General features: G+C 31.8%; 2 protein-coding genes and 1 pseudogene across 2 annotated transcripts; 2 read left to right on the top strand and 1 right to left on the bottom strand.

The window, feature by feature from the left end:
- Nucleotides 1–26: 26 nt before the first annotated feature.
- LOC111891251 (sodium/hydrogen exchanger 8-like) lies at nt 27–4880 on the top strand (annotated as a pseudogene).
- Nucleotides 4881–5032: 152 nt separating this feature from the next.
- Nucleotides 5033–8377, top strand: LOC111891252 (protein farnesyltransferase/geranylgeranyltransferase type-1 subunit alpha). Its single transcript, XM_023887322.2, has 5 exons — nt 5033–5892; nt 6323–6432; nt 6544–6664; nt 6756–6851; nt 7757–8377. The coding sequence occupies exons 1-5, from the start codon at nt 5662–5664 to the stop codon at nt 8213–8215; spliced, it is 1017 nt and encodes a 338-aa protein (XP_023743090.1). The 5' UTR covers nt 5033–5661; the 3' UTR covers nt 8216–8377.
- Nucleotides 8378–11766: 3389 nt separating this feature from the next.
- Nucleotides 11767–12944, bottom strand: LOC111891232 (uncharacterized). Its single transcript, XM_023887301.3, has 2 exons — nt 12387–12944; nt 11767–12197 (listed from the first exon to the last, which is right to left on the bottom strand). The coding sequence occupies exons 1-2, from the start codon at nt 12862–12864 to the stop codon at nt 12118–12120; spliced, it is 558 nt and encodes a 185-aa protein (XP_023743069.1). The 5' UTR covers nt 12865–12944; the 3' UTR covers nt 11767–12117.
- Nucleotides 12945–13939: the final 995 nt, after the last annotated feature.

The raw sequence follows: 13939 nt of genomic DNA on the forward strand, positions 1-13939 counted from the left end.
TCTTCCTAGGCGACGCAAGATTGGGAATTGAAGAGTCGAAGCGATCGACATAGCCGATTGGAGATGTTGAAATCGTTTTTTGGGCCAAAAATACCTACATGTTTGGGCTAAACTGATGCCCCCTCCACTTTGCTGCCCTATGGATTCCCCAACTCGCCGAGGTATTGGGCCGGCTCTGGTTAGTTACATCACATTAAAAAAAAACATACATATAGGTTTTTATTTACAATTTTTTTGCCCCCCCCCCCCCCCCCCCCCCCCCCCCCCTACACACACACACACACTGGCCAATAGATATCGAACTGAGAAGTGAGAATAGATTGCTTTCCTGAACTTCATTTCACTCAATTTTGTTTTCTTCGATCGCAGTAAGTAAGTTGAAGTGTAACTCTAAAGCACTCTGCTTTCTCACCTTCAATTTCTGGCCTGATCCATAGGTTTTTTCATCCTCACTTAGTCACTTTGCTGCTGTATCTGCCTATCTGTGTATGCGTATGTATAATCTTGTTTTCTTTTCGGTGGTGGTGTAGGAAGGTCTCAATTGGTGTTGGCAATGGTATCCGTGGTTGAAAGCCCTTGGTCAAACGTCATAATTGTGGCGGAGGAGGGTGATTCCGAGTGGTCTTCGAATCCGATAGACGCGGTGTTATTCGCGGGTATTTCATTGGTGTTCGGAATCGCATTGAGGCATCTACTTAAAGGAACTAGAGTTCCTTATACAGCTGCTCTGCTCGTTCTTGGCATCGCCATGGGATCACTAGGTTTGTGCAATTTGTAAGTTACGTGATCCTGTTTTCCATGGTTGTTTGCTTGATTACATAATATGGAAGAAATTAATTGGTGCTTGGTAGTACTCATATGTGATTGGTTTCTCCTTAGCATGATTTGATTTTGTTACCTTTCGATTGATTTAATTTCCTTTTAGTAGTCTAGCATTGTGTTCTTTCCTAAGTCAGAAAATTTATATTTTGCAGAATATGGAACAAACCATGGGTTAGGAAAGGTTGGTGATGGAATCAGGATATGTAAGTTAAATCAACTCCTTTTGAAATATTACACAGACTTGATTCTTACTCTCCTATTCTTGCTTTATAAGTCATATATATGGTTCACATGCAGGGGTAAATATTGATCCTGATCTTTTGCTAGCTGTTTTTCTCCCTGCTCTTCTTTTTGAAAGTTCATTTTTAATGGATGTGCACCTAATAAAGGTTGATTTTAATCTTTTATACTTCATTTCATACTATATAACATAATTTTTATGTCATAAAAAAAAGCTGCTATTTTCATATCCTTGCAGAAATGCATGGCACAAATGGTAATTCTTGCTGGGCCTGGGGTTCTAATGTCAACATTCTTGATTGGGTTAGCTTTGAAGGTTTTCTTATATACATATTTCTTAGGTTTTCTGATGTCATTATCTATTTTCTAAATATTAACCAAAATACATAACATAACTACAGCTGCTATTCCCATATAACTGGAGCTGGAAAATATCATTCCTGCTTGGAGGACTTTTAAGTGCTACTGATCCTGTTGCTGTGCTTGCTTCCTTAAAAGAACTTGGTGCAACCAAAAAACTGAGTACTATTATTGAAGGGGAATCAATAATGAATGATGGGTATCGATTTTCTGTTTATCAATCAAACTTACTACAAATTTTGTCCCACAAAACTTGCTATATTTTCATTTTTTTCCAAAAGGTCTTCAAGATAATCAGTTAGACCATATAAATAATGTTCAGAATGGGAATGGTTGTGTATACACTTTTTTTCCAAATGGTAACTGGATCAAGCTTCAGCTGGGGGAGTGTGATCATGTTCTTAGCAACTGCATCTCTTGGAGCGTAAGTATTATTCTTTAAAGTTTTGATAATGTGGTTATAAGTTATAACTTATAACTATAGTTGATTTTTAAAAAAGTATTTGTTTACTTTGATTCAGTGTAGGAATGGGTATTGCATTTGGTTTGGTGTCTTATTTGTGGCTTGGATTTGTTTTCAAAGATCCAGTGATAGAAATTACAATGACTTTTTCTGTCAGCTATCTTGCTTACTTCATGGTATGTAATATGTTACCTCATAAACTCACAAACCTACATTTACTAATACTTATACTTTTGAATTTTGATGCTGATATTTGTATGTATGTTTTGATAGTCTCAAGAAATTGCTGATATTTCTGGAGTGTTAACAGTGATGGCATTGGGAATGTGAGTTGACTTTCTTCCAACAGTCAAATACCCTTTAAAAAAAATACTAATTTGAATAGGAAGAATATTTGAACAGGTTCTTTGCTGCTGTAGCTAGAACTGCTTTCGATAGTGAAACACATGAAATCTTGCGTAATTTCTGGTATTTTGTTACCTTTTTAAATACTTGCTATAAATATAATACATAGAAATGTAAAAAAGAATTACTTAAAACACTTTTAGCCCTTCCTGATGTTGAACTGTAGGGAAATGGTGGCATATATTGCAAATACACTTATCTTCATCTTGTGGTATGCATTACTATAATAAATAAAACTTCCCATTTTTCATTATTACTTGATTTATTAGTTTTGTTTTTAATTCTTTTATTCTGAAGTGGAGCAATCATAGCTGAAGCTACACTCACAGGTGACAACATCCTCAAACATGAAGGTAATATGATCAAGATCAAATAGAATAAGTATATCTTCATTTCCTCTAGCTATCATACATATATTTACATTTTATTTCCAATTGGCATGATCATGTTTTTATTAATTTTGACACAGAACATTATTGGGGGTATCTCATCCTCCTCTATGTAGTAGTACAGCTGTCACGTGGTATAGTGGTTGGATCATTTTATCCCTTTCTGAGTTATTTAGGTTATGGTTTAGATTGGAAAGAAGCTTTTGTCCTTATGTGGTCTGGTTTAAGAGGCCCTGTAGCATTGTCTCTAGCTTTATCAGTTAAGGCAAGTTATCCTTTACACTTTGATAACAAATCTTGAAAATTATATTTTTATCCTTTACACTTTGATGTTCTTTTCAGCAATCTAGTGACACATCAGCATACATTAATCAAGAAACAGGAACACTGGTACTTTTCTTTGTATATTTTATCTTGACATTGTAAATTATGTAGAATCTAAATTAAAAATTTTACTCTGTTTTGCAGTTTGTGGTGTTCACTGGTGGAATTGTGTTTCTAACACTTATTGTAAACGGATCAACTACTCAGTTTGTTTTACAGATGCTAAAAATGGATAAGATTTCAGCTACTAAGGTATAGATATAAATATTATATATGTATATATTTCTATTGTTAAGTGATTTTTAATGAATGATTGTGGTAGAAACGTATACTGGATTACACCAAACATGAAATGATGAGGAAATCACTGGAGGCATTCAGTGATCTAATGGATGATGAGGAATTAGGATTTGTAGATTGGCATAGTGTCAAGAATTACATCACATGTTTGAATGATGAAAAAGAAGGGGAGCATGACATGTATCTATCTGAATCTGATATACAGATACGTATACGCTTCTTAAATGGTAATTAACAATTTTGATTTTTTTCCTCACCTTAATTCAATTTCTAAATACTAATACTATTTCAATTACATGTTAGGTGTGCAAGATGCGTATTGTGTGATGCTGAAGGAAGGTAGGATTACACAGTTTACATCAAAGATTTTGATGCAATCTGTGTATGAAGCACTTGATGTGGTGTCATCTGATTCTAAACCACTGTGTGATTGGATTGGATTGAAGGATTATGTTCATTTCCCTAATTATTGTAAGTTTCCATGGAAGCTTGTGACATATTTCACAGGTGAAAAGTTGGAATCTGCATGTTACATATCTGCTGCCTTTCTTCGTGCTCATAAGATTGCTAGACAGCAATTACATGACTTTATCGGTAATTAATAATAGCTGAAAAAAATTACAATGGCTTTTTTAGTAATTTACCAAGATTGTAAGTCTTATTGTATTTGTAGGTGATAGTGAAAATGGTTTGGCTTTGAAAGTAATTAATGAGAGTGAGACAGAAGGAGAGGAAGCAAAAAAGTTCCTGGAAGATGTTCGCATCACTTTCCCACAGGTTACTTTATTTTCCAAACTTTTTTTTATATGTATATATTTATCACTTGAGTTGTAAGCAGCAAGTAGTGGAGGGGCGAAATTGGTATTTTACTTTTAGTTTCTGTTACGTATGTACCCTATTAGTAGTGGGATGGATAGAGCAATTTTGTGTCTCATTTTGGGGTTGAAATCAGATTCTGGTATTGTTTTCTCTTGTGTTTTTGTGTTAGAATTTTAATTCATAGAACATAATCATATACATCATAATGATGTTTTTTTTAAAAGGTTTTAGGTGTTTTAAAAACAAGGCAAATGACATATTCAGTGCTAAATCATCTAAATGAATACGTTGAAGATCTTGACAAGTGTGGATTGTTAGAGAAGGAGGATTTGGTTCATCTCCATGATTCCATTCAGGTATTCTTATTCCTCAGAGATATGTAAGTTAATTAGCCTTCTGTGGCTTAAATGAATAAGTCATTTTATTATTCTGGATTTAATGCAGAGTGACTTGAAGAAACTTGCGCGAAATCCTTGTTTATTTAAGATCCCCAAAGCACATGAACATGAATATGATCCGACTAATGCAAATCCTTCTTTTGGGAGCCCTTCCATCCATGTTGTGTGAGCAAATTGTGGGGTCCATGTCTACCAAAGAGATAATGGAACTACATAATCGTGGTGTGTGTAGTTAATTTTGCAATATCGGTTGAGAATATCACCGAGATTTGCAATTATCCATAATTTTGACATTTATGATTCAGCTTCAAGTTTGACATTTATGATTCAGTTTAACTAAACCTTAGAATTCGCATCAAATTATCCCACATAACACTAGCAAACTCAATTTCAACGCAATAATATCAAAACAAAAATTATCCCATACCTTTAGCCTAATAATTTTCAGAAGCGTATAAGTTGATAATTAGGCAAATGAAGCAGCATAAGTTTCAAATATAGACAAGAAATTTGAGAAACAAACACAGAAAATTTTACATCGGTTTCAAATATAGAGAAGAATGGACAACAAAAAAACCTTCAAACATAGATAGCTATGAGGAAATGGAAAATAAAAACCAACGGATTAAGAAAATATTAATTACCATTAACTTTGTTATTATTATTTTTTAAACGACAATTCTAACCTATTCCTAAACTAGACATTAAATTCATCTATGTCCATAGCAGGACTTAACCTTCAATCTCAAGAAAAAAGGAAAACACCAGATACCATTAGGCTATAAGCCATTTTGTTGCATTTAATTTTATTCTTTTGTTGCATTTAATTCCATGATAGATTAATTCCATTCTTTTGTTGCATTTAACTAATAATGAGAAGTATTTTAGTAAAATATGTATTTATTTTTAAAAATTGACTATTATATTGAAAAACAAAAGGACTATTATTACGTGACATTCTATTTTACCCGAGGTACAGCAACGATCTATACAGCATACAGTTTTAACACTGTAAATTGACGGCTGACCAAGGGAGGGGTAAAAAGGGTAGTAGTGAGAAGCTCAAGAGAATAAAGCAAACTTCCAACTTCTGGTAGAGATAGGGGGATCGCCGGATCGGAGCATCATCGTCGTCGACGGAATGGATTCAGATGAAGATGAGAGGATACCACTTAGTCAAAGACCGGAATGGTCCGACATCACTCCCGTACCGCAGGACGATGGTCCTAACCCCGTTGTTCCAATTGCGTACTCTGAAGAGTTCGCCGAGACTATGGATTACTTTCGAGCTGTATATCTCGCCGATGAGCGATCACATCGCGCTCTTCAGCTTACCTCCGAAGCAATTCACTTCAATGCTGGAAATTACACCGTAAGAATTAACAAACTCTCTATCTCTATGCGTGCAAATAATCTTATATTGACCTCAAACTAATTTTGACTATAAATTGTAGTTTTATTACTACTTCGTTTGTGAGTGATCGAATCTGTTTGGATCTCAATCTCTGTATGGCTTTCTATGAATCTGTAATATACGTTTGATTGTATTAAACTAGATAACTTGCACAGAAACAACAATTGAAACCACTTTTTATCTTTCAATATGGTAATTAACCAGTAATTTGGGGGTTTTCAGTAGTTTGGTACATGGTTTTAACAAAACAGAAAGAAACTTTTGATAGCATGATTAGAAGTTAGCAATACATGAAGGAAATTGATGGGAACATAGTTGAAGCAAGAAACGCCAATTCTATCTACTATGAAATCCAACGTGTAACATGTTTTTGTCTTTCACATCACAGGTGTGGCAATTCAGAAGAGTAATACTTGAGGCTCTCAATGCTGATTTGCATGATGAATTAGAATTCGTTGAGCATCTTGCTAGCAAGAACTCAAAAAACTACCAACTATGGTGAGACAATATACTATTTCTTAGATCAAATCACTTAGCATTTTGATTCTACCAAAATAGCTTGTAAGTTGTAACTGATATGATTTGTAATATTCTTAAATCTTAATACAGGCACCATAGGAGGTGGGTTGCTGAGAAATTGGGGAGTGAAGCTGCAGGTAGAGAACTTGAGTTCACCAAGAACATATTCTTAAATGATGCTAAGAATTATCATGCTTGGTCTCATAGACAGGTATCCAATTTAATTATCATGTTGCTTCCAATCTTTATTACAATAGTGTATAAAGGCTTCAGATTTGATTTATTTATTTTTTCATATTCAGTGGGTCCTTCAAAATCTTGGAGGCTGGGAAGATGAACTTGCTTACTGTGATAAACTACTTGAAGATGATATTTTCAACAATTCTGCTTGGAATCAGGTATATAGATTAAGTTTCTTAACATGAGATCTTTATTCTACTACATGCTTTCTGCTGAAATTACTAAGATAGATCATAATGTAATCAGTGGGGCCAAAATGCTCTTTCAGTTCTTGGGGTCTAGAAACTGTTTTCCATGAATATATATCAAGGATTTTGTTTAAATCTACCACCCTAAATTCCTAATTTAACATCTTATTTTGTATTAATTACTTTTTTCTTCATACATAATCTCATTCATCATGCTTAGACCCTGTATCTTTTCCCATTAAGTGCTGAAATGATGTATGCCTGGAGTAAATGTTGTATACACAAATTCTGTTTTTTAACAGAATGAACCGTCTGAATGTGAGTAAATGACTGTTTTACCCTTCTGTTTAAAAGTGTGTTGAATAACGATTGATTGTTAATTCAAGAGTTGTTATGAACTAAAATTGTATAACCGTTTTTTGGGCTGAATAAATTACTATTTTACCCTTTAGTTTAAAAACTGTTACTGATCCTTACCCTATTCCTATGGTATTCTGGATTTTTTTTAGCTGTTTAAAAGTGATTGTGAATGACAAATGAACGTTTATTTACAACTGTTATATATTAAAGTTGTACACAAATGTTTTTGGGCTGAATGTGAGTAAATGACCATTTTACCCATTTGTTCAAAACTAATGTTGAATAACAAATGACTGTTGATTCATTAAATACGGTCATAAATTAAAACCGTAAATAGCCGTTTTTCATACATGATGAGCTGTCTTAATGTGAATAAATGACCATTTTGCCCTTCTATTTAAGAGTGATTCTGAATAAGAATAACCAAACAAATGTTTATTTGAGAGATGTTATACATTAAAGTTGTAAATAACTGTTTATTAGATATATAAATCCATAACTGGATTCTTTTTCAGAGATACTTTGTTATAACAAGACACCCAGGATTAGGAGGCATAGAGGGAATAAGAGATTCCGAGGTTAATTACACCATAAAAGCCATTTTGACAAAACCAGAGAACGAAAGCCCATGGAGATACCTTCGTGGCCTCTACAAAAACAACATGAAGGCATTTGTAACAGATTCCAAGGTCTCAACGCTTTGTCTGAAAGTGTTGACTTCCAAAGTCAACTGTGTGTTTGCTCTTAGCCTTTTGTTGGATCTCCTTGTCCATGGTTTTGAACCTACCCAAGACCTCAAAAATGCTCTGGAATCTCTGATTCCGGAGTCGAACAATTTGGATTCCGATGTGGCGGCTAGGGTTTGTTTGGTTTTGGAAATTATGGATCCGATGAGGGTGAATTATTGGAGGTGGAGAAAGAGTAGTCTTTCTTCTCATGTTGAAGATGGAGTTAAAAACCTCAGTGTTCATTAAGCCAGACTTGTTATTTAGGACAAGACACTGTATTTGACATGCATTGGACTGACACTACTGATGAGACTAATGTCAATTTGATGAAATTTTCAGTTTTTTGTCTTGATATCTTGTTTGTTTGTTTGTAAGCTTTTATTTGAATAATTAACTTATTTTTCACCATTTGAATGGTTTTAAGTTTATGGGGGTAGGTAAACATTTTGTTGTTGGGTAATGTAAAGTATTTTAGTATTTAGAGTGTCCTAAATGATACATCCTTATCTTATAGAAACCAATTAAAGCATGATTTTGAACCGAAGAACATGTTTAGTCCAAGTCAATTTAAGGAAAATTATAACTTCTTGGCGTAAACGACAACTACTAACTTTGTGATGCCTCACGTGTTTTGAGTTTTTAGGATTGATTATGCTTTCTACACTTATCATGGTAGCGTCATTGGGGTATGTTTGGATTTAGATGATTATTTATTTATGTATTTATTTTTATTTTATATGTGAACCTTAAAACGTAAATATAAGAATTATGAATAATGAACTAACAATTGTTTTACGATAGATGTCCCTTTCTACGCAATTCGCCTTATGTTATGCTTATATTAATAAGATCTGTGATTTGACGATAGATATCCATTTCAAACTTTAATATTTTTCTATACTTTTTTTTAAAACTGAATTAATATCATAATAGCTAATCATACCAAAAAAATTTCAAAATATCTAAAATTTTAAAATTGTCAAAAATAGTCGTGATTTTGTAGGTGGCCACCTACGAAATATCATATTTTAGTGGTGACATGCGAAAATCATGATTTTTGCTAACGTCGAATATTCATAACTTTTTCATACGAACTTTGTTTGAGCTGAATTTCTTTTATTGTGATCTTTGTAACAAAGAGTATCTATTGATATATTAATATATTATACTCCAAATTTAGATGTCAGAAAATCATTCTTTTTTTAGCTCCAAAGTAAGTTATTCGGTGAAAAATATGAAAATGATCAAACTTTGATTCTTCGTAGCTTTCACTTATAAACTCTGTTTGATTTTTTTTTCTTTGTAACAAAGTTATTACAAACACTCTCAATTTGGATTTCAGAAAACCATAATTTTTTAATTCAAAAGTAGACTATTTTGTACACTTCATAATTTTCAAATATGAACTTCATAACAATCATAAAATAATATGAGTTTTTCTAATCACAAGGGGTATCTTGTAAGAATCTCAAATAAATAAATAAATAAATTACAGAGCACCTAGACTTTTGCAGATGGCGACCTATTAAAAAAAAATCGCAAGCCTGATTTTCGTAGATGGTGACTTGTGAAAATCTCAAAAAAATAAAAATAAAAAATAAAAACAAAGCAAGACCTACTAGTTCTTAACAGACGGTGACGTGCGAAAATTATGGCTAGTTGAATTTTTTTTTTTTTTCTAATTTTTGGTTAAGGTCATTTTCTTTTGAACTATTTCAAACATTTTATTCTAATTTTCTTTTATAATTTATATTATGTAATATTTGGTATAATCCTGAATATATCATTAATGAATAACTTTTTAAAACTGTCTTTAAATTAATATATATATATATATATATATATATATATATATATATATATATATATATATATATATATATATATATATATATTTGTCTCAATCAAATATATAAGATATTATATATTTTTGGTCTCAAAATCATGTTTTTTATAAAATACGTTTCTTTTTTACTTATTTTATTATATAATATGTTTTTCATACATTATACAAAACATTTTACGGATTTTTGAATCCATGAGAATTTAATATATTATGTCATTTTTATTGAAGATGATACTTCAAATATCATCCGAGCTTGAAACAAATTAAACAGTTGGATTCGTTGTAAATGACCGAGTTCAACTAAAATACATAATACTACAAATTCCTTTTTTTTTTATCCATATAAAATACTAATGATTTTACATAAACTAATAAATTAATGAAAACTCGTAATTTTGTCACTGATCATTATTTTGATAAAATTCCATAATATCTATCAGAAAATATATTGTTATTTTTTTTTATTATTTTTTTAAATACCTAGTTCAAGATGTTTATTCTGATTTTATTCATCATAACTTCATAATGTTTTATTGTGATGCACGATATAAATCCATAAAAATCTAATTTTATATATATTGTTATAAAACACGTTTATTCTTTATATTTTTTAAAAATATATTTTTCGTACGCCATACTCCTGAAATATGAAGTTTTACAATCGTTCAAATCCACAAGAATATAATAAACCATAGTCATTCGACACTGAACCTGATATTATATATATCGTCTAATTTCAAAACTAATTACATGCTCTAGTTGTCATAAATCAATGAATAGAAGATAAGTTCTTAATTTATCTAATAGAGTTCTTAATCAATGAATAGAAGATAAGTTCTTAATTTATTTAATACAAAATACTACCAAATTATAAAATTTGATCAATTTTTTTATTTATTCATATAAAATAGTAAAGCTTTATATAAACTAATAAAATAATCTCATATCCAAAATTCTCGATCTAATCAATACTTTAATCAAATTTCATGAGATCGATCTAAAAATACATTTTTATTTTTTTCATATAATCCATTTATAGGTTTACAATAAATCAAGTAAGGGTACAACCCATTTTTATACTATTATATAATAAAATACTTTCATAAACACTTATGCTTATGGTCTCCCTACAATGAGAGATTGGTGATTGAGATGTGAAATTCAATACAGGAGGTTTATGGTTCAAACCTTGACACGTTAAAAACATCGCTAGCGTTCCGTGATTGATCTCCCGCTTAGAGATTGGAACAGAGTCAGTGTGCAGATTGGAACAGAGTCAGTGTGTTGTCCAGATGGTACGGTTTATTATTTTTATGATCCCTTTGCTTGTATTATACGTTTGTAGGGGATTATCACATCAATATATTACTATACGCAATGGAAAGTTAATCATAAATCATCAAACTCAAACTGAATCACAGGACCGAAATTGGTTAAACACAAATCAAATCAACTCATATGATATTTGAAAGTTATATATCAACAACGGCCGACCAATCACCCATCTAGTTGAAATTTCCATTATTGCATGGACCACATTGTAGTGATCGTGACTATTTTAAATCGTAGCCATTACGATGTTTTTTTGGGCACATGGTTCTTATATCATTTGCATTTCTATGTTATATCGTTACACTTTTATTTCTTTCTGTTGTGACATTATATTTTTACTTTTAAACTTCTAAAAAGAATATACCAACTTATAGCATTATATTTTGAAAATCTATACAATAAACCATGAACATTGTTTCATTTTTATGACATTGTTAGCTATATAAAAAATCACCAAAAATATATTGTTATTTCTTGGGTTGATACTACTAAATTATGAGAATCCAGCAACCCGTAAACTGCTAACATGGGTTATATTTTAAATGTCAAGAACATTCGGTTATTTCACAAAAAAAAAAAAAAAAAAAAAAAAAAAAAAAAAGTAATTAAACCCAACAAAGAGAAGAACACGAGAACTCTTATTTCATGAATTTATTCCTCGAACTACAAATTAAATCATATCATACAACTATCAATTTTGTCCAATCAAAACTCATTACAATCAAAACACCATCACAAAATTAGAGTTCTCCTTCTCCACTTCATCAAAACCTGTCATTGATGGAAATCAAGCCAATTATCCATCTCCAGATCAAGAATTCGAAACCAACAACCTTACAATCTTCTTCTTCTCCTCCTCCTACCACCACCACCACCACCTCCCGCAGGCGGCAACCACCGTCGTGTCTCCATGACTGATGATCAAGATCCAAAATTTTGCTTCAAATCGGTGCATAAATCAACACATTTACTAGTTGCATAATCTAACTGTACACGCCACTGCTTGTGCCCAATACTTGAGCCTTGCTTTCACATCCTCGGGATGATCGCCTACAAAAGTTTTTAATCCAATTAGACTTCGACCCACATTATAATCGGCGTAATTTATAGAACAAAGATCTGATATCAATTTAGGGGTTTTGATGTGGGTTTTCAAAGTAATTATTATGATGATTGCGGTTTCAGATCGCATTGAAATTATAAGATCGGAAGAATAAATTCAGAAAAAAAAACACTCACCAGGACTTGAGATCTTCCAATTAGCAATCGGAGCAGGAGGCGGTGAAACGGTTTCAGGCTCCGCCGCGAGAGGCGGCGACACCTCCGGTGACTTTTGTTGCTCGTCTAGAAACTTCTGACTCATGGAATAACATAATTCGAGAGCTGGCAAAGTGTTGCAGAGCTCCGGAATTTCATCGTAACTAAACCCAAACCCTAAATCGAAACACCCTTTCAGTTCATCGAGATCTTCATCGGTTAAACTCTTGGCCCTAACAAGATCATCTTCATCGGATGTTTCAACATACCCTTCAAGGAACACTTGGTTTTTCTTCTTCCTGATGCTGTTTTTAGACCATAAATCCTCTTTCTTGAAAAACCCAGATCGGTTTTCGTGTTCAATCGATGTTTCGTTGGAAAATTCAAGCTCTGGGTATTGTTCTTCACGGAAGATCCTTTCGGAGATCGATGACATCGATTCATATGAACAGCTCCCCATTGTTTTTTTTTTGTTTTCTAACCCTTTTTCTTTCTTTCTAAGATTCTATTGTTTTGGGGTTTGTGAAAGTGGTTATGTGAGTGGAAAGAGTCGGCTTTTTAAAGAGTTTTGAGAGCGTGTCATCTTATGTATGTGTCATTCATTGCCATGTAACATGTATACATGTGTCATGTATGTGTGATGTGTCTTTACTCTCAAAACATTTATAAAACACACCCTATACTTTTAGAACTCGCTAGAAAATTTAGTTTGCAATAAATTTTATCATCATTTCTCCAAATTTAGACATGGACTTAATATCATTTACAAATAAGTTTCTATTTGGCAAACTAACTTTTTAGATGAAAAACTAGCTAGTAATTAATAACCTAATTGATAGATGATAAATTAGTTGATGAATTAATATAAGAGATCTTTTAATATAATGTTTGATAAAAAACTAATTTATTTATAGATTACAATGTAAAATGACAAGAAGATATTTTATAAGCTAGTTTATTTATAACGCCAAGATTTATAGATGTTTTTAAAAAATTAGTTTTTTCATCTAAAAATGGGTTACAGTAGTTGTACGTTTACCCGTTACGTCTGTGTAAAACTTTCTTTTTTTATTTAATATATTGTCATTAATATTAAAAAAAATTAATCAGATGATTAAATTTATATAGTATTGGTTAATTTACTATTTATTTTACTTACAATAACATTCTATATGCTTCTTTAAATCCCATTATTTTACCCCAACTAATTAGAAAACCACACGTATAATCAAATTTTGAAAAACAATTGAAATTGATGATAGCTTATTTTATTCGTGATTAGCATGATTAAAACATGAATGGTGTTAGAAAAATAACCAAAATGTGAACATAACTTGAGCTTGTACAAAATTTTAATAAGTTAATAAATTCTTTGACGTTTTTAGAAATGTGAACGTAATTAATGAATAGGCACGATTAAAAGATGGGCGTTGATCAAGTAAAATGTCAATGACAGCGAAGCAATTTTGATCAAAGGTCCATACCTACTCATCTAATTTGGTACACCAAATTATTATAATTGTTATGATATTCAT

The sequence above is a fragment of the Lactuca sativa genome, chromosome 6 (genome assembly GCF_002870075.4).
Source record: "Lactuca sativa cultivar Salinas chromosome 6, Lsat_Salinas_v11, whole genome shotgun sequence".
NCBI classification, from domain to species: Eukaryota; Viridiplantae; Streptophyta; class Magnoliopsida; order Asterales; family Asteraceae; genus Lactuca; species Lactuca sativa.